The 21160-nt window shown below is 44.4% G+C and overlaps 2 protein-coding genes across 4 annotated transcripts in view; one reads left to right on the top strand and one right to left on the bottom strand.

Moving 5' to 3' along the window:
* Window positions 1–1655: 1655 nt before the first annotated feature.
* tmem65 (transmembrane protein 65) lies at window positions 1656–15870 on the top strand. The gene is made up of 7 exons (XM_020651671.3): window positions 1656–2254; window positions 9696–9740; window positions 10359–10426; window positions 10544–10598; window positions 11840–11882; window positions 12221–12326; window positions 13120–15870. The coding sequence occupies exons 1-7, from the start codon at window positions 1990–1992 to the stop codon at window positions 13246–13248; spliced, it is 711 nt and encodes a 236-aa protein (XP_020507327.2). The 5' UTR covers window positions 1656–1989; the 3' UTR covers window positions 13249–15870.
* Window positions 15871–16463: 593 nt separating this feature from the next.
* Window positions 16464–21160, bottom strand: part of LOC109997280 (MTSS I-BAR domain containing 1) — a 39285-nt gene continuing 34588 nt past the window's right edge. For all 3 annotated transcript variants that reach the window (XM_065948278.1, XM_065948277.1, XM_065948279.1), the window contains one exon: window positions 16464–21062. In XM_065948278.1, coding sequence (XP_065804350.1) covers window positions 20416–21062 — 647 coding nt within the window. In that variant the 3' untranslated portion in view covers window positions 16464–20415. The remainder of the gene's footprint in view (window positions 21063–21160) is intronic.

The raw sequence follows: 21160 nt of genomic DNA, 5'->3' as shown, positions 1-21160 counted from the left end.
CTTATGAATGTGACTTTGCAGACTTCAGTGTTCAGTCTGATGATCAGGAGATGATCCTAAATGTTCTCCACCGTGTCAGTAAAGACGTTTGATTTGAGAGCAGCTGATGTTTCCGTGTTCTCGTATTGTTCAGCGAACGCACCAAGATGGTTGCACCTGGTGCTTCAGGTCACAGGACGCCACCCACCGTCAGGACGAGTATTTTTTTTTAATATCATTCAACATGAATGAGCTTCAACATACGGTGGATGGGAAGTTCAAAACAGAGTGTGAAACACTTCAAGGAGCGCTGAGACAAAATCTACAAACCACAGGACGACCCATAGTTCATAGCATTGGGACGTGAAACATGATTCCCCAGGGAAGCCCACAACAATTAAAAGATAAACAAACAACATAAAACGGATAAAAGGTAGAGACTAAAAAAAAAAAAAAACAGGAAGGTGAAACCACGCTCTATTTACAGTCTACTAAAAAAGTTTCTAAAAAAAGTTTCAGAACTCCTTTGCAAGTCTATAAACAAAAAGAAGAGAGACAGCATATAAGTCCCGTTATATTTATAAGATAAGACTACCCTTTATTTTTCCTACAATGAAGACATTTATATATAGGCCTATATTGAGTAGAACTTTTTATAAGCGCCATGGCTGTGAGTGAGTAAAGTAAAAAAAAACGTAAAATAAGCTTTCGCTACATGAAATCATGCATTACAGAGAAGTCATAGTTACAGAGAAGTGCTGTCCCATTTGTATATAACCATTGGAGCCCTCGCATCATGCACTCAATCACTTTCCAGGTGACGTCAATAAAGTCAGAAAGGATTCAGCCAATACATCAGCTGTGACGTCGACGCCTTCTTGAATCACTTATTCCGGTCTGTGTTCAGAGTCAGGTCCGCTCTTTGACCACCAGATGGCGTTGTGTTCACATTCTGACAGCAGGTGATCTTAACTAGCTGGAACATGAAGGCATCACAGAGAAGGAGCGCCATGGTAAAGATGGACACTTCCTGAAAGTTTGCCTCCCGGTTCCAATGCCGTAATAAACTCCTCTCCTCAAATAATCAGAAGAAAGAATAAATACAAATGAAACACAGAGTGGAAGACTTCAATCTCAAACGCAACATGTCACCTTCAGGGGCGTGTCCAGAGGGGTGGCACGGGCCCCCCTAGAAATCTGATTGGCCACCCCTAAAAAACCCTAAACTGTGGCTTCTCTCCCTGTCAGTTGATGATGACTCATCCGTATTGATTTGATAAAGGCGTCACAATAAGGCGTGTAGCTGACCTGATTGACAGGTGGGCGCGGTGTAACAGTTTGCCAGGAGGCTTAAAACCCGCCTCAGCCTGTCGTTAGATTGACTGAAAGTTAGGCTGAGACAGCATTTCCAGCATGGAGACCGCCATCGATGGGACTCCAGCGCCCCCTGCGGGAACAGACGGGTGACGTCACTCAGGCTTTAAACATTCATATTAACTGTCTATGATTTTTTTTTTTTTAATTAAATCCTATGTCACTTTTGTTGCGTACGAACGGAAGATGATGCAAAATAAAAATATTTTAGTGGCACTAATTGTCTTCCGTTTGTTTTTGAGTAAGCTACATGTTTTATTTTGAAGGCCGCCACAGGAAGTGTCCTTATTAAGTCCTGGTAACCTGACACCTTTAGTTCTTCTCCGTCTCTAGCCTGAACTCCATGTGCCGAACTCCTGACCGCCGGATCTTCTTCTACGATCATGAAACGATCAGGACGGCACAGAGAAACGACATGACAGCCAGCTGTAAACATAACCCGAGTTGTAGGAGAGAAATCCGGTAAAAACCGTCGGGTTGTTTCAGTTTGAATCAGACGTCGGCCAAAAGCAGCGAAGAAGAAATAACTTCTCTCCGAGCGCGATACGTCAGAGGACTAAAGCCGCGTTAAAGGAGCCGGTTTAACACTTTTATAGACTTTAAAGATTTTACGCAGTTTGTTTTTATCTCTTTAAAATGCTCACGCTGACCTTACGGAGAGCTCTCCGGGCGATGGGGCCGAAGTTACCGCCGGGACTGAAGCCCTCGGCGGCGGGGAGGCTGCCGTGGACAGGGCGGTTCACACCGAGCTGCAGTCTCGGCACTCACGGCAGGAACGAGCCGAAGGAGCCGCTGAACTCCCCGAAGAGAGCCAAAGAGTTCATCTACCGATTGCAGCCGAAGGAGAGGACGTGTTTACTGCACGAGCTGCAGAGCTTCGAGTCAATAGCCATCGCTCAAGGTGAGACAGCACGATCGCGAGCAAAGGTGACGTGAGACTGAATGAGAAGTTACAGGTACGGGAGATACACCTGTCCTAACACCGGTGCTGCTCGGAAAAATGCATGCACCTCGCAGGACAATGATAAATCAACCAGACAGTTTCTCCCCTGCAGAGTCAGACACAGTTTGCAGCTCATATTCACTCAGGTTAATAACACGTCTGTTACCGAGACTACAGAACAGGAAGGGCACTCAACTTTATTAAGTATAAACTCCACATGCTCTATCCTCACAGATCTGACCACAGAAAGAACATTCATATTGTTTTCTAACACATCCGAGAGGTGCAGACATTTCTTGGCAGGGGTGCATTTCTCCTCATTACACCTTTATACTCGTTTGTTGCGACTTCGGTACTAAAGCAGGTAACATGTTCGATACTTTTTGATGCTTAAAACGATACGATCTGTTATTTTAATGATCGAAAATGATCAAACTAAAAAAAAAAAAAAGAAAACCTGCAGATAAAACCCAAAAGAAAGGCGCATCGTGGAAATAGCACGAATAAGTTGCCAGTTTGAGTGCAATTTAGAGAGTACGCAAGTTTACCTGCAATTTTTTAACATTTAGTTAAACAACATCGTGTGTTGGATTTCTGTTTTTGTTGCCATGGTATCAAACAGGTATTGTATCAGAAACACAGAATCCTGAGTGCAGGTGTTAGAATGTTATTAGAAGGTGATGACGTAAGAACTGACAACATCCCTTACCTGAGCAGGTGATGTCACTGTACTGGGAGTGCTTATTAGTGGGCGGAGCCTTAGTTTGAATGAAAACCTGCAGACTGTTGTACCTCCCCGGCCTGTGATTGGCCACATCTGAGGAGATAGAAGGGACAGGTATTCTGGTTGATGTTTTGTTCTTTCACACTCAAACAAAGCTCCTGATATTTGGTCGAAGAAAATCTCCAATCATCTCAGCAGGTGGGCTGTTACCACCTGTGTGTCTCATGGTGAGTTCACTGACCTATTGGTCTCTGTTCTTTGCCCACTCTTGCCCCAGCTGCAATCAGATAACGCTGAGACATGGCACATGACACATGTAGACAACCAGCGTGGAGACCACACACACACACACATATTTCTCCACAGAGATTTTGCCTAAGAGTGTGTCTTCTAGGTTCGGTGCACAGGTGTGGAGGGAAGCTGTTGGAAAGCACAGAAACCTGACTGAATCATTTCTTAAAACTTAAAACATTAAAAGCGTGACTACATGTCCCCAAAGCCGAATCCTCCAGGAGCAGAAGAAGAAGAGGCGGCTAACGGTGGTTCCTTGGTTGTTCTTTTCTGGGACGACAGGATGTGACTGAAAGTTTTGAAAGGTCCTAAATATCTGCTGAGGTCGTTAAATGTTTTAATGTGGTGAAGATATGATGGGGGCAGCGGAGAAACGAGCCCTGATGTAGACGTTGAATCAGGTCCAGATGCCTCAGGCCCCGTGTCCACCTAGCGTTTTTTCTGAGCGCCAGCGTCTTTTTTCAAGGTGAAGGAGAAATGAGTATGGGGACATTTTGAGCTCAATCTTTAATCATTGAAAACAATAAATAACACACTATCGGCGTCTCTGACGTCTATTATTGTTGCCGTGGTATAGAGAGGGTTTGATTGCTCACAGATCTGGTATCGTGTTTTACTCTGACTCCTCACAGAAGTGTTCCTTTATACTCATGAGCTGAACACCATCTGAAACGGAAACACTTTCAGCTCAATGAGACGACAGCGTTCTCATTAAAACAGGACATGTATGATTCACACCTTGAACACACTGTCTGAACTGCAGAGCGTCAGTGCAGAAGAAGACGAGAGCGTGTGACATGTAGTGAAGCAGCTGTGAAGTCGTGTTCACCGTGATGTTTTCCATCCAGATGTGCAACTCTGGAGCTGATGCACGCTGACATCTCCTCCTGAACACAGTCGATGTTTTTAGGCTCAAACATGTTCCTGTTCCTCTGAGCTCTGATGTTTGATCCTCAGCCTGTCACCACTCTCGTTAACACAGCAGGAAACATGGTGAGTGGGAGGGACTCACACGCAGTACGTCACAGCTCACGGCGTTTAGTGAATGAATTAACGCTGATCCGTCTGGTGAAGCGCTCCGTGGAGTCTCTACTCTGCCAAAGATCTTCTCTACAGGAGGAGCACACTACGCCCAACATTTCTTATTCTTAATCCAACATTTAGGGGGAATGTCAAACTTGGGGTAAAGCATTCACATTCAAACTGAAATGAGCCATTTGAATTCAAAACATACCGTCTGTCAGCGCATCAGGCGGTCTGATGTAGTTTACAGTTTGATCCAGCAGAGGTCTCTCAGCGTTGCTTGACCTTAACATGACCTCAGTAAATGAAGATGGTGTTGTGGTGGTGTGATTCAGGAGATGCAGACTGACATGAGGGAGACTCATGTCTCTGCAGACAGCAGCTCACTGATTGGTGGAGACACACAGGGTCGCTACAAACCTGCAACTCTCCAAGCTGGCTCGCTATACGACGTTACAGTCAGAATATTTACCTTTCTGTTGATGCTGCGTGTAGTTGAACAGAATCACAATCTGAACTAAAGAGTGGAGAAGAACATACTGGAGAACAGGAAACATAATGCAGCAGGTTCATTAGAGCACGGAGATCGTAGAGGTGGTGTGCAGACAGTCTATGGTCGTGCAGTGATCACAGGGAATAAACGTTCTTTAACGTCTTCAATAACTAATCCCATTCTAGAGAATCAGTGTGTGGAAACCTGTCAGTCTCTCCCCCCCCCCCCCCCCTCTCTCTCTCTCTCTCTCTCCCCCCCTCCTCTCTCTCTCTCTCCCTCCCCCCCCCCTCTCTCTCTCTCTCTCCCCCCCCCCTCCTCTCTCTCTCAATTCAATTTTTCAATTCAATTTTCAATTCAAATGGCTTTATTGGCATGACGTTTGGGTTAATGCTGCCAAAGCAAAATATACAATACCCATTATAATCATTTACATATGAAATTGAAGAATGAAGAAAAATACAATTACATAAAAGAGTAATGAAAATGATTTACAGATGGGTAAACATGTCTTATTATTGTGACCAGACATTGTTTTTTCTTTTTTTAAGGGTATCAAACATTGAATACAAATACCTTACAAACAAACCAGTCATGTATTGTGACATGAAGAACCTTGAATATAAATAACCTACATAGAACCCTCTCTCACTCGATGACATGCAGACATATATTCTGCTGATATCTCTACACTCTTCTCCCGGAGTGATTCTCATCTGTTCCTCTTTAGGGAGGGAAAGAAAGCCGGGGATTCGATCATTAAATTGGGGAAAGAAGGTGTCTCTAATGTCTTTATATTTGGGGCAGCTAGTGAGGAAATGAAGTTCAGTTTCCACCTGTCCTGTTCCACAGTGCACACACACTCCCCCCCCCCCCCCTCTATCTCCCTCCCTCTCCCTCTCTCTCTCTCTCTCCCCCCCTCTCTCTCTGTGTGTTGATGTCAGGATGAGGAGAGCTGTGAGTGAAGTTTTATTTCCTCTGAAATAAAAGACACATGTCAGGCTCAGCAGCACCTGGGAGGTTGAGATTAAGTGGAGCCGTTTGATTGACACTTGGATTTAGACCCTCACCACCTGCGTTCTTAAACCGGTGAGTGAGCCCGGCAGATAGACAGCAGCGTGGTATCAGCTTCAACTGAGCCGGAAATGGAGCCTCATGGCACCAGATTGAGATAAAGACAGCCCCCCATTCCCAGCCTACATTATAGAGAGTGAGAGAGAGAGAGAGGGAGAGAGAGAGAGAGGGAGGGAGAGAGGGAGAGAGGGAGGGAGGGAGGGAGGGGGAGGGAGAGGGGATGACCGACAACGTGAAGAAATAGAGGGAGAAGATGATTGACGGGGTGTACTGAAGAGTGCTGAGGCTTTAATAAAACAAAAAATCTAAATCATGAGACAGGTTTGGAGGAGCAGGAAGAGGAGCAGGACGTAGTTTGGGTCTGAGTCCACTTAACCGGTTTGTGCTTGCAGCTCCAATTACACCAACAAGTTCAGTGTTTTCAGCGCTCAGCATCCTGAGTGCAAAAACATGCTCAGTGTCGGCCGTTTTCTATTGCTGTGCTCTCACACGTGTCCTCACAGCGCGCCGGTGTTCGATACGGCGTTGCATCATGCACGATCCAACGCCTGCGGTCCTAACTGCATCTGTTAAATATTTACTGTGAATTTTTCCCTAGTTTTATTTTGAAGGTGGACAAACTGAAGTGTGGTGCTTTTATTTTGATGGTGGACAAACTGAAGTGTGGTGCTTTTATTTTGATGGTGGATAAACTGAAGTGTGGTGCTTTTATTTTGAAGGTGGATAAACTGAAGTGTGGTGCTTTTTATTTTGAAGGTGGACAAACTGAGGCGTGGTGCTTTTTATTTTGAAGGTGAACAATATGAGGTGTGGTGCTTTGTACTAGCTGTTGACTCAAATCTCAACACTCAGAAACTCCTCAATAAACGTCTCGCAGTGAGCGAAATAAAGTTTTTCTCCAGTGTTGACACAGGTCAAAGGTCAAAACGTCAGTCATGATGTGGATATTATTAATGCACCGACTCTCCCCTGATTTTACCTGCACAAACCGACAGAGAGCATCTGAAATACCTGTGGCAATAGCAGCTGTCGCCACTGTCTCCCCCTCCTATCATGAAAGAAGCAACCTGCAGACCTCCAGCTGACAGGAAGTAGAGGCTGCTAGTTAGCGTGAGTTTGTTGGTGAGCAGATTGTGAGACGTCCTGCAGTGACCCGACACACACACTTGGAGAGATGAAACTTCCCCCTCGTCTGTCTGCAGATTTGCTGCTCCTGTATCTGGCGCATTGTTCCACTGATGTTAATTTCTGCCTGCGTCAGTCAGACCTATTCCTGGATCCGCTGTCCCCGGAGTCTCCGTGTTTGTGCTCACACCGCAGTCATTACAAAGTCAAAACTCTGGAAGTGTGAAAATGGGTTATTCCCTCAGCGCGGTCTGGTATTTTCTGCAGCCTATTAGAAATTAATATCCTTCTTTGTACCAGCTTAAACAGTCAACAGCCACTGCGCCCCCTCGCTGAGACCCTAACTCGGACTTTCTGTTCCCTCTAACCCGGACTTCCAACTCCCCCTAACCTAACTCGGACTTTTAACTCCCCCTAACCTAACCCGGACTTTTAACTCCCCCTAACCTAACCCGGACTTTCAACTCCCCCTAACCTAACCCGGACCTTCAGTCCTTAAATGGATGGTAAATTACGTTGTTGATAAAAGCAGCAGTGACAGAAGAGCAGCAGCTCTCAGTCAGGACTCAGGAGAGAAGGAGGAGGACTTAGGAGAGGAGGAGGAGGAGGAGGACACGTTCCTCGACATCTTTCCTGTGAACTTTTCTGTCATGTTTTACTGTCTGCAGGCCAAGTGGACGCTGCTCCGCCCCCGCCTGTCCCTCCGGCCCAGAACTGTGATGAGTGTCACTCAGAGTGGTGCATTCAGACCGAGGTCGTAACAGATCCGACCTGTATCCCATTAGGATCCACGTATGAAAGAGGCTCACATCTGATTGGACAAGATGAGACCTGCAGCAGCGCTGACGTTGTGTTGGTGGATAAACTGAGGAAGATAAAGTTTTGTTTCTGAACTGTAACATGTCAAAGTGTGCTAAATCTTTGGCCCGGCTGTCACAGATAGTCCAGGTTTAACTTAATGTGAGGTTTCTCTAACACCTGTTTCTCTAACACTCCTGAGGCAAGACGTGACGTAAAAAGAGTCCAGACAAGAGTCCTTTATACGACGCTATAATGAGAATATCTGTCTTTCTGTCAATGCTACGTGTAGTTGAACAGAATCACAATCTGAACTAAAGGGTGGAGGAGAACATACTGGAGAACAGGAAACATAATGCAGCAGGTTCATTAGAGCACAGAGATCGTAGAGATGGCGTGCAGACAGTCTATGGTCGTGCAGTGATCACAGGGAATAAATGCCACCACCCCCTCCTACTCGCTCCAGGTGAATTCTCCTGATTCTATCCTGCTGCATTCTCCTATCAGCTCACTCTGACTTTCTGCAGAATAAATACGAGGAGGCTGGAGGAGAAACTCCGGGTGTAGGGCGTAGTTAAAGTGAGCGCTGTGCAACATGGAGGTGTGTGTTTGTTTGTTTGTGTGTTTGTGCGTGTGTGTCCTAAAATAGACGGTGACCTTTCCACAGTAACAGTGTCCTCTGAGGTGTGATTCTGTCCACAGTGCTGCTTCCTGTTCGCTCCAAACATTAGTGGAGCTCTTTTTGCAGACGCACAAACTTTGCAGAAAAGTTTGCAGAAGAAGAAGCAAACAGTGAGATGACTGTGTGTGTGTGTGTGTGTGTGTGTGTGTGTGTGTGTGTGTGTGTGTGTGTGTGTGTGTGTGTGTGTGTGTGTGTGTGTGTGTGTGTGTGTGTGTGTGTGTGTGTGTGTGTGTGTGTGTGTGTGTGTGTGTGTGTGTGTGTGTGTGTGTGTGTGTGTGTGTGTGTGTGTGTGTGTGTGTGTGTGTGTGTGTGTGTGTGTGTGTGTGTGTGTGTGGCAAGAAGGATTTCAAAAGTGTGTTACCTGATCCGTTTGAACTGTTACAAATGCTTTGAAGTATTTCTAAGAATATATTTTTACTTTGGTTGTTTGTATTTCTGGAGTCTGACTGTGAGTGCAGATAGTTGAACATTAGAGGGCGCTGTGATAAATTCAAACCGTAAACTGTGTTTGTGTAGCTGCAGGTTTTAAAGATGTCAGTAGAAATGTTAGTAACATGGGCCCCTCCTCCTGGGTTCATCGCCCCCAGAAGCCTCGCCCCCTGCAGGAAGTAGTGTGTATGTTCACTGCTTGTACCCACACTGCAACGCACGCTAGCACAAGCTAACCGCCGGTGTTTGCCACCTGCCTGTCCAACAGGAAGCAGACCAACTCCACGTCCACGGGTAAAAGACAACACAAGGTTCACCCTCGTTTTAGAATGAGCTTCATCCGCTTGGTGTTTCTCCTCCCTGTGATCATATTTTCTCTTCTTTGCTGCTACGTCCACGTCCGTCATATTCTCTGGTTTGAATGGTGTCCAATCACTGAGTTGTATTCACTCCTAAACTCACCTGCTGCGCTGTCATTGGCTGGAGGAAACACACCAGCTCCACCCAGAAATGTCCCGAGTCAACCAGAACAAACCAGAACAAACCAGAACAGTAAAATCCAGTCAGAGGACAGGGTCAGACACAGTCACCACCACACATGTACTGAGGACCAGAAGGGACAATGGAGCAGCTTTACTTTAGGAGAAGTCTGTATTTTATTTTGAAGGAGAAAGCTGCTCTATTTTATGTTGAAGGAACATGACACTGTCTTTAAATAGTTTCTGAATAAACTCCTGCTGATGTGCTTTTTTTGTTTTCTCAGAGACGTTGGCTCCCTCGCCGCCGACTGCAGCTCAGATCAGATATGGTGAGAGATGAACACACACACACACACACACACACACACACACACACACACACACACAGTTATCTACTGTGATAGGATAGGAAGAATATGCAACATGCAACATTTTTAATGATGTCAGCATTTCAGACCTAAACATTTGTTGAGTCACTTCTCTAAAGTGTGTGTCTGTGTGTCTGTGTCTAACCAGTCTGTAATTATCTTTGTTGATTTTTCTCGTACGTCATTCCATCATGTAATGATTTTTGTTCTTTGAAGTCTGAACATCAGAGAGAGATTCTTCCTGCAGACGGAGACTCAGCGATGGGTGAAACTCTGATAGTATTAAAAACAACAGATGCTAAAGAAACGATGAAGTCCATATTCAGTCAGATGTTGGGTTCTCTCCGTAGGTGTGAATGTGAGTGAGGCTGGTTGTCTGGCTCTATATGTCAGCCCTCTGATTGGCTGCTGACAGTCCAGGGTGTAACCCCGCCTCTCGCCCAATGACAGCTGGTATCAGCTCCAGCGCCCGTGACCCTGATCAGGAGAAGCCGTATAGATGATGGAGGGATGTGTGACATGATTACAGATAGTTTGATGATCTGTCTGTCATTAACTCTTCTCTCTGTCTGTTCTCAGTTTTATTCCATAACGCCCTCCCCTTTGTTGGCTTTGGTTTCCTCGACAACGCCATCATGATCGCAGCAGTAAGTGACCTCATTCACGCCGACATGAAGTCGGACTTTAAAACCTTCTCTGGATTAGAAACAGACGGAGTAACATTTAGCCTAGAAGTCAGACGTAGTGTTCTTGTGTCTCTCCAGGGGACGCAGATCGAGCTCTCCATCGGGGTCACTCTGGGGATCTCCACCATGGCGGGTAAGAACACTTCACATGGAGCACCCCCAGTACGCTTGACTAGTGTGAGCGCTCCGTACACTTCCTCGGCCCTGGCACGCTTTGTAGAGGGGGCTTCAGCACGGTACGGTTACTCATGCACGAGCACAGGTAGACAGCGTGGACGTGACGAATAAAAGCCGTATCGACAAAAGCGACTCAACATAAGATAATTAACCTGTGAGGTTCTTTTGCAGCTATTAAAGTCATTTTGATCTTCCAGCTGTTTAGAAACAAAATATGTCAAATACCAGATTTCACCTGTAAGTCCCCACAGGTGTGCTTTAATTCAAGCTTAACTCTTTGACACCAGCTCCTCCATCCTCCTCCACCTGAGGACTCTGATGACTCCCTCAGCTGAAGTCTCATCGGCGTGTTGTCGCTGCACGCTGCTCTCCAGCTCACTTCAGGTCTTTATTAGAGAACTGAACGCTGTGATCTCAAAAAGGCACCGAGCCCGCCTCCTCCCTCTTTTCAACACCAGATTATTCCGTTTCCATGGATACCTGGCTCCTATTTCCTCTGCAAAGTGCAAATCAGAGGCTGGAGACGGGCCATAGATCAATAGCTGTGCTTGGGCTCGAGCTTCATTTTAGTTTCATCACCATCCATCGTGCACAGATGCTCTGAGTTTACAGATTTCATTATTATCTCCGGGGGAGACCGGTCTCCTCCACTCAGGGTCCAGGTCTCTGAGCCCTGGGATCAACTAGAGAAGAGCTAAACTTGGAGGGAAAGTTGATTTGAAGCCGTCCATCTGCTGTTTTCATCCCGCAGGAAACTCAGTGCATCGTCGCTTTGAACGCCTTCAGAGACAAACTCGTTCTCAGCACATTTAATGACTGTGAACAAATCTATTCTCCAGCTCGTGGTCAGCAGCGCCCTGTGACAGCACTCTCCTCATACGCGCAGAGTAGACGGGAGTACAGAGGGTGTGAATGTAATGGAGCTGAAAGCTGATTGGTGGTTTCTCTTACGGGGCTCTTTGAAATGTAAAAATCTTCACATCACTCCTACTGACTCAGTGTGCTGCTCTGACCTGTTTGTTCTTACACAAAGACCTGTATGTGGGACACACTGCAGAGTTTATGTAGACTCACACTCAGTCCCTGAATCTCAAACCATCACCTCCGGGAGATGTGCATCCCGCTCCGCTGTGCAGCATGTTCACTTTCTGTGTTTCAGAGAAAAATCAAAGTGTCTCTCTCTCTGTGTTATTGCAGCTGCAGCTCTGGGGAACCTTGTCTCAGATCTGGCCGGTCTCGGGTAAGAAGCGTTTAAAGTGGTCTCTGAGGTTTCAGATGTTTGAAGACGCTGCAGGTTTAAAAAAAGAAAGTAAAACAGGGTTTCTCTTTGTTCTGCTGTAGATGCAATATATAAATATTATATTGACTTTGTTCTCCTCGTGTTAAAACACCCTCCTCCTCTTCCTCCTCTCACCCTCCCACTCTTATGGTAAATGTTTCTGTTTCTGTTGTCTTCATTTTTTTCTCGTTTTATAACTATAAGTAAGGCTTGTTTTCTATATCACGTGTTAGACTGTCTGAGGGTATCTAAAGTCTCCTGCTGCTTGTGTGTGTGTGTGTGTGCGCGTGTGTGTGTAGCCTTGCAGGTTATGTGGAGTCTCTGGCCTCCAAACTGGGGATGCAGGTTCCTGATCTGACGCCCAAACAGGTGGACATGTGGCAGACCAGAGTCAGCTCTCACATGGTGGGTAGAGACTTTCCTCAGGAGGGTGTTCACTGTGCTATGTGTTTTCAAAGTCCTAACGAGGACGCTACAGAGACGATCTAAAGTTTAGGGCTCTGGTCATATGTAGGTAAGGAGCGGGAGAACAAGGGTTAACTGGAATAGAATCAGACGGTCTTCTTTCTCAAAGTGCTGTAACTGAGCCCAGCCGCCATCACGTCTTTGTACGTTCATATTGATTCTGTGATGGCGTTATATTGGCGTCCCAGTTTGTGAGGTCACATTGACTTTCGGCATTGAGGAAGCAGGACACAGCTGGAGCTCCACATACATACACAGTCAGACATGTACACACACACTCGTGATTTACCGACAGGAGGCGTTCAGCTGACGCACTGTGGGACATTTATTGAAGAAGGAAGCAGAAGCTGAGCAGAAAGCTGCAGCTGCTGCATCAGAGAGCAGTGAGTAATGAGGAGAGCGTGATGTCTGCAGAAAGATGAGTTACTACCTGTTTACACACACTAAGTTGTGCACGCTGCTCTCCGTCAGCGCCACGGTTTGGCTCCAACCGACGGAGTGCACCGCCCCCCACTGCGTCCGTTTCTGGAGCATGAGCGCGGCTGTACTCACGGAATCACAAGATCACGCGGGATTAAAGAGAACAACATGTAGCTTTGTCTTTCTGAGGATGATTTGTTGTTCTTTCGGCGCCTGTTTTGACTTCATGTTGATAAAGTGATGGAGTGTACCATCAGGAGTAGATCTGTAGATTTTGATTTAAAGTTAAAAGTTGGTGTTTTTCGTCCTGCAGGGGAAAGGCATCGGAGTGACCATCGGCTGTATCCTGGGGATGTTCCCACTGCTGTTGATGGGCGACGATGATGACAAGAAGGAGAAAGAAGAGAAACCCTGCAGCGGTTCGCAGTCCGAATCATCCTGACCGTGAGCGCTGCATCTTTAACCCTTCAGCCAAACAAACAAACAATCAAACTCTCCTCCTACACGACGCGGTCAACGCTGCTGATGTCACAAGTATTGACACTGAATGTGTCAGCAGTCTGTGTGTCCCTGCTGGGCGTGCTCGGCGTGCTCGGCGTGCTGGGCGCTCTCGACGTGCTCCATCAGCACAGACGTCTGTTTGCTCCGTCTGGTCGTCTCTTTAACTTCTCTAACTCTGCATGTTTAGAGTCCATCATCAGTCCAGCAGCGGACGCCACCACCAGAGACACAAACACTCCTGGAGGAAGAACTCCCTCATTCTTCCACACAAGGGCGCTACTTCATGTTTTTATTTTCATGCATATTTAATTTAAAACTTCTCGTAGATATCGGGAGACATCAAACTAAAGGAACAAAGCGTGCAGATAATGTTTACAACACTATAAAATAATCAGTCTAACCTTGACTTGTTCTCACTTTAAAGAGCAGGTGTGAGTCTGTGTAAAAAGATGGACGACACTTCTCCACCTTCTCATAGAACAAAGTGAAGCCAAAATCTACCTCCCAACGGGTGCGGACATATCGTACCGGTGACGTCATTTGGAGTCAGAGTTGGACTCCGCCCTTTCCTCCAACCAAAACACTAATTTACCTTCCTGCTGAAAGGTCAAAGGTTGCTCCGGTGGGTTCAGTCACAGCAGAACAGAGTCTAGTGTCTGTTTGAAGCAGACACTCACAGTGATGGAAAGTTGATTCTTGTGTTTGTTACTTTTCCTCTCACCGTTCCTCCTCTACTCTGATAATCTGCTTCACAGAGCAACACAGGAGCCTCATTGGTAAACACAGCTATCAATCAAAGACCTCTTACACCTTGAAATAACGGATGAAAACTAAACTTATCTGAAACATGAACACTGTCAAAGAACTATTAACTGTATTAGAGAAACATTGATCTGCATGTGTTTTGATTTTATTGTTTGTCCCATCTGTTAACATGGAGGAGGCAGAGCTTATAACCTATACTGCAGCCAATGAGCAGGCGGAGCTCTAACTGTTTTGGCTTCACTTTCAGGGAGCTGTTATGTCGTCCATCTTGTTACACAGACTGTTAGACAAACTTTGATTTATTTTAATTGATGATCTATTGATCTATTATGATTATGTTTATTGTTCATTATTTACAGATATATTTAAGAAGCTGAAATCAAATAATCTACATTACTCATCTCATTAAATGTCAAATATAAGATTTAATTATCAGAATAGTTTGTGATGAGACACTTTGAACACTCGTACATTTTTAAAAAAGTGTCGGTGGTTTGAATCTTTAATATTTTAAACATGTCAGAGGATCCGTGTGTCCTCTGCTACGTCCGTGGGAAAGTTTTTGTTAAATGCTTCAAAATCTTCACCTGTTTATGTACACATGTATGAGGCGTTCAGGGCCGACAAACTGTCTGGAAACTTGAGTTTTCACCTCAGTTTTAGGCTTTAGCGCATGTTTTCTTTTTCTCTCTGACATCTTCTCCTTTGTTCCTCCTCTAATCCTCCTCTTCCTCTCCTCTGTTCCTCCTCTTCCTCTCTCTCCTCTCCTCTGACTCTCCTCCCTCGCTCACACACACAGTTCTCATCCAGCTTGTTTCCTCAGACTTGAAGCTACAGATGGTCAGCATTTTCCTCACAACACCGAGCCAAAAAAACAAAACTGCTCAAACTACGAGAGTTCTCCCTCTCTCTCCCCCTCTCTCCAGCTTTATTTATACATTAAAAGAGTTTTTTGAAACCAAGTTAATCCTTTTAATCATCATTCTAGTGATTCTCTCCACTCGTTTCTTTTTGAAGCTCAAACTTATGATTAAAGACGAAGGTGTCTATGATTTTCTGTCTTACATCCAAGAGCTAAAACTAAAGTCTGTCTTCATATCAGCTGTTTTTTATTTTGGCGCATTCAAACATCAGATTAATGAGCTCATGAGGAGAGAAGAGAGACGGTGACATCTGACATAAAGTCACAGCTCTGTGTCACTTCCTGTTTTACCACGTGGTTATAAAAAGAATAAAAAGATGTCGAGAAGGAGTTTGAGGAAGTCTTGTTGCATGTTATTGAATAGACTTATCGTCTATAGAGACACTGATCCTTCCACATGCTGAAGTCTGAAGAAGCTGAATCTGGAAATATTGGAACAATATTTAAACAAGTGTTTGGAAGTTTTTTTATTAGTGAATGAAGTTTAAAATCGTAGGACGAGGAGCAATAAACCATCTGTTGGTAAATAATTAAGTCATGATGTAATAATCCTCTTCTGGATGCTGTTTGTTACGACGGAAACACCTGTGTGTGTGTGTGTGTGTGTGTGTGTGTGTCTCTCTCTCTCTCTCTCTCAGATTTCATTCAGTCTGATTTCTCGTGATGTAAAAGAAGACATGTTTGAGATGTTCTGAAGCGCAGTGAGAGGAGTGCTGTGTGGTGCTGCCCTCTGGTGGACAGTGTGGATCACCAGATCGTGCACTGAAACATGTCTGTAAAATAGAACAGTGATAATGACAATGTCAGAGGTTTGTCTGTACTGTGTGCATAAGAAACTAAGACAATAAAGTGTGCAGTGTTTACCTCCTCAGGTGATTCTGCAGTCTGAAGCTCTTTTTGTTTAACTCACCGCTGACGGACGAAGACGAGCTGAAGTTTACTGAGAGGAGGCGGAGGCTGATCTCAGGTCAGATTTATCACACTCACTTCATTTACTCGAGCACAGAACTGTGGATAAAACGTCTGATCATGTGTCCAGTCACAACCCCCCCTCAGAGGGCGGACGTTTCAGTTATTAACTCATAACGTTTATTCCAGACGTCATGATTACAAATCAGTCCAAAAGGAAGTTGTGGCGTTCTTTGGTGGTGTCACAACTTCATTTACAGCGACTATCAAATGAATTCAAAACTGAATCCATGTTTTGTGTTTCTCTGAGGCTGAGAGGCGTCACAGTGTTCTTGAGTTAATAGGAGACTTAGATATCTAATATTTCCATAAAAGGACCATGACACTGTTCAGATCCCGGATCACAGCGACTTCTTTCACAGTTAGTTTTTCGCCTTGAAGATGTGATATAGACTAATTAATACGTAGAGTCATTTAAAGTTCATGTGTCTGTAATATGTGAACTTATCATTTATTTACCTGCAGGTACAGAAGCTGCATGAATCTAAATATTCACCGTAGACCTTTGAAATGCTTTTATTGGCACTATTTCAGAAGAACACCTCAGTGAAATGTTGTACAATAAAAAACAAAGAAATCCATGGCAGCGTTTACCAAAACGTGGCGACTTGTTTAAGAAAAAAAAAGTCAACATATTGAAAGGAAAAAACACAGACATCTGCTGTCCCCGCTCAGAGACAGGAAGGACTCCACACACACAGAGGGTGGGGTCTTACATCCAACTTCCACCTCATTGGTTGATTTGTCTCCCCATGCATTTAGTAAATTATCTTCTGTTACTGATACGCTTCTTTTTATCACTTTATTTAACCCTCGGTGTGTGTGGAGGCCTCACTCAACTCTTAGACAGTTTCATCGAGTCGTCACAGGTTCAAACATTCAGCTTCATTCACTTTTAATCGCATCAGCTTCACAAGTGCGTTTGACCTGCACAGAGCAAAACCTGAACAGGAGGAAAACCTGCACAGGAACGAAACCTGCACAGGAGTAAAACCTTCACAGAAAAGAAACCTGCACGCTTACATGAAACGGACAGTAAACTGATCCAAACAGATAAAAGAAGAATAAACAGATATCAAACAGACTTCAGTCATCAAACATGGCGTCAAACTGCCGTCACACTAAATAGGAAACATTAATAAAACAGATTTCATGAAGAGCAGCATCTACAATGCATTCTGGTCTACGAGGGGCAGACGGATCAAAAAGTAGTTCCAGTAGAAAAAAGCGGACTATATTAAATCTTTAACTAAAAAAGAACAACATGCATATTTAAATATCTTTGTTAAGGTTTTAAATGCTCAACAGTCAGGAGTGTAGAAATAAAGAAATTATCTAATGGACAAACTTTCAAATGAATAAATACATAAATAATGTTTCTCCTAATAATGCATTATTAACAGTAAGTATTACGGAGCAACAGGGGACGCTATTGGAGCTTGTTTAGCTAATTTACCATCATGTTGGTTAGCTCATTGGGCTAATTGACATTTAATCACAAGCTATCACAGGTTTATATATTTGAGAGTGAGTAGTATTGCACAGCAGGGTATATGCGGGTTCAGTTTGAAATGTTCCCGGTTAATAGAGGATTTTCTCACTTATTCACGAATCTAAAAGCCCTTTTTGGCCCCATAAGGGCCCGAGTACACAGAGGAGCGCCGTTTCCTGTTACAGCGCACTTGACAGGCACTATTCTCAGCTGCTGTGCGGCGCATGTGCATAAAAGTTAAAACATATTCAACTTCTTCGCTCAAGACGCGGAGTTGCAGCGCTTGTCAATTTCACTTTATGCAGAAGCAGCCAAACATCTGGAGCACCTGATGCGACCCGTCTCCGTGTGTTCGGGCTCTAAGAAGGTTTAGCTCACTGCTAGCTGAAACATCTTGATGCGTAGAGAATATTTAATAATGCTAGATAGCCAAACTTAAGATAAAAAAAGCTAACAATTACAGTCCAAATGTCAGGTTTGGGGTCATAATTCTTTTGTTGTGTGGTTGTATTATACACAATGATTTTCTTTAATGTAAAAAGCATGATGTTAGATAAATTTCACGTTAACAATAGAGTTGACTGTGATATTTGTAGGCTATCCATCATTTAACTAGCTAGCCAGCTTTCTTTCCTGGTTCTTACTAGCTAACTTTAACAATGAATGTAATTTAAATCAGTGTGTGTCAGTGTCCTGGTTTTATCGTTTAACTTACTGCCTCACTGAACCTTTTTATCTTAACCATTTTAGATGTTAGCAAGATCGCTAGCTAGTTAGGTATAGCACCAATTAAAGAGATAGCTGGAGTTGTTACAGAGATCAGGCAGGGAAGATGCAACGTGAACTAGGTAAGACTTACAGCAGCTTGGATAAGAGGGGAAACTAGTTAACTAGCATGCTAATTAGCTAGTTAAATTCCCTGCTTTATCTTAGCTACCAAAGCCTCTGATGGCATTGTCTGTGGTCTGTCTCCAACTTAACATCTTTTAGGGCAGAAATATGAAAAATACTGTGAGATACATTTTGTTAAGCAGGGTTTGTAGAAATTTTAAGTAGCATTCTTAAAAAACTGAAACTTCTAAAATGTGTTTTTGCGCTAGCTAACATCCAACGTCTACTTAAAGCTGCTACATAAGATAACATAATTAGAGCTTATTTAAATTTAGGGCAAATTTGTAGAAATCTACTTTATATTATGAAATATCGAAATGTCTTTAAATAATTTGGAGACAAGTAGTCTATCTACAACATCAAGAAAATGTAATCAGCTTTGCTAATGCTAGCGAGCTAAGACCTCCATCATGGCTGCCAGGTTTGTCTTAAACGACCTAAAACGATAACACCATTTTATTTTTGCAGATTAATACAGCTCACCACCAGCAAACACTGTCTTTACTGCAACAGACCAATAAAATCCATATTATTCCAATGACTATGTCTAAGAATGACCACAGGACTTTTAGTAGCGACCTCTATCGGCACCACAGACTTGAAGTGTTCGCTCACACGGTGCACAGACACTACAGAGATGGTATTTTAGCAGCAGGTGAAAAGTTGAACACTGAACAGAGAGATGGTCAACCTGACGGCTAACAGTCACAGGTAGTCTGTCTGAAATACTGCGTGATGTAGGATAGCTATAATGTTTGAGAAAACGAATTTATAAACTAATATTGAAATAACAAAAACCGACTTTTATAAAAGAAAATACAGATTTATCCACTATCACAAAAGGATGTTTATACCAGCGACTAAAAACACGATTTAAGAAAATAAAAGCAGACTTTATCTATGGGGTTGTTGGCGTCCACAGTACCTGGTTGGTTTCTGCTTAGGCTCAACACTGGACAATTTAAGGCCCTGATTTACCCCCCAACGATATGGAGTCATAAAGATCAAACATGTTAGATATTTATGACTCCAGATCGAGCTGCCTCCGATGGAATGCAACAGCCAATGAGAGCGAGCAACCCGGGTTTCGCGTACTTTAAGAGCTTTTAATATCGTTTAAGATTTGAAATAATAATCTTGTGTGTCATCACGGGGTTATGAATCATTCTCTGATTTAAAGGCTGAATTCTAATTTCATATCGAGACATGCAGGTCAATCTTCTGAATGTTAAAAGAACCAGATTATGTTGTAGGTTGAGTTCCTTTCTTTAACACGGTACTCTACATATAAATTCTCTTCCAGCTTTAGTGGAGGCTCCTCAAACCCTCCATCTACATCTTTACAACAAACCCATTTCACTTTAGTCGAGAACATTTCAGTTCACTTCAGCACTCGGGCTTTTGGCACCTTAAACAGGAGACGAGGGGGGGTGACGTTAAAGGAGCGAATGAGGAACAAAACATACAAACACGTCAATATAAATATGTACATACAAATAATGATTTGATCTTTTGAAAACACTCCGTCATTCAGCTCGCTCTGATCTCTTCCCACATCCCGTAACACTGCACACATCAACATCTGTGTTCTCGTCCTCTCTGCTACACGAGTCACCTCCTGCAACTCTCTCCTTTTGGACAACTATAACGTGTGACACCTTTTCTCATGGACTGAGGTTGCCCGGGTGACGTGATGCGGATCAGTCTAGTGGAACAGGAAGTGAAGTACCAATGGTTAAAAAAGCTTCTTTTATCGTTGATAGTTTACTAACTCGTCTAGAACCACAGACGGAAAAGTGCTCAGTCGTTATTTATTAAATGTGTCTATGGCCAAAAGGTGAAGCGCATCAATTTTAAATAGTCTAAATCAAAATTTGGCAATAATGTAATGAACTCACTGCATCATCAGATCTTCCTTCAAAGTTTAGTTGGCACATTTCTAAACTGATCCTTTTTCAGAGTCTCCAGGCAACCTCCTCCTCCTCCTCTCCTGTCGTCCACTTTGATGTCATAGCTCTCATTGTGCGTCCTTTGAATGCAGGAAATCAAAATGTCTCCGGTTAAACTTCTCATTGAATAATAGGCGCCGAGCGGTCGTTGGTCGTCGCCTTCTTGAGCCTGACGCCTCGTCGAATAGCCACCAGATAGTCCTCCACCTCCCCGTACTCCGTCTCCTCCAGGAGCTCGGGGAGATAACCGCGGTCCCACTCCACCCGACCGCTGGGCTGTGGTGGAGGGGTGGGGGGATCCGACCCCTTGCGTACCTGCTGGGTCTGCCAGGGGCTGCACTTTGGTGATGTACTGGTGCCTGGTGTCAAAGGGGTGGTCGGTGGGCTGAGTGGTGTTCGTGGTGTGCTTCTGTCCTCTGATGTGGACCTGCTGGGGAAGCCAGGATGCTCAGGCACGGTTGGGGTTTTCACTGGGATCATGGGGGGCTTGATGGGGATGGGGCCCAAGCTGAGGCCCCCAGAGGGCCGTCGCAGGTTGGGTTTGGAGGACGGTGTCCTTCGGATGGTGGCGACTCCCGGGGTGATGATGGCAGATGGGTGAGAAGGCAGCCCAGCGGTGGAGGCGGGGCGTTTGGACTGGAACATGCGGCGGTAGGACTGAGTGATGTCGCTGTTTCTGGGGATTGTGGAGGATTTATCAAAGTCTGAAGACTGCTGCTGCTCGACGTCCTGATCGGCTCCCACAGAGTAATAATCACAGTCTGATACTACAGGAAGAAGAACACAGTTTGATTACCCTCCATCAGTATTCATAAAGGATGGATAACTAAAGGATACTAAACATGGAGTGTCTCAGGCTGCTTTG

Source organism: Labrus bergylta, chromosome 19 (assembly GCF_963930695.1).
Source record: "Labrus bergylta chromosome 19, fLabBer1.1, whole genome shotgun sequence".
In the NCBI taxonomy this organism is placed as follows: domain Eukaryota; kingdom Metazoa; phylum Chordata; class Actinopteri; order Labriformes; family Labridae; genus Labrus; species Labrus bergylta.
The sequence above is the reverse complement of the archived record's forward strand: the minus strand, read 5'-3'. Positions and strand labels throughout refer to the sequence as shown.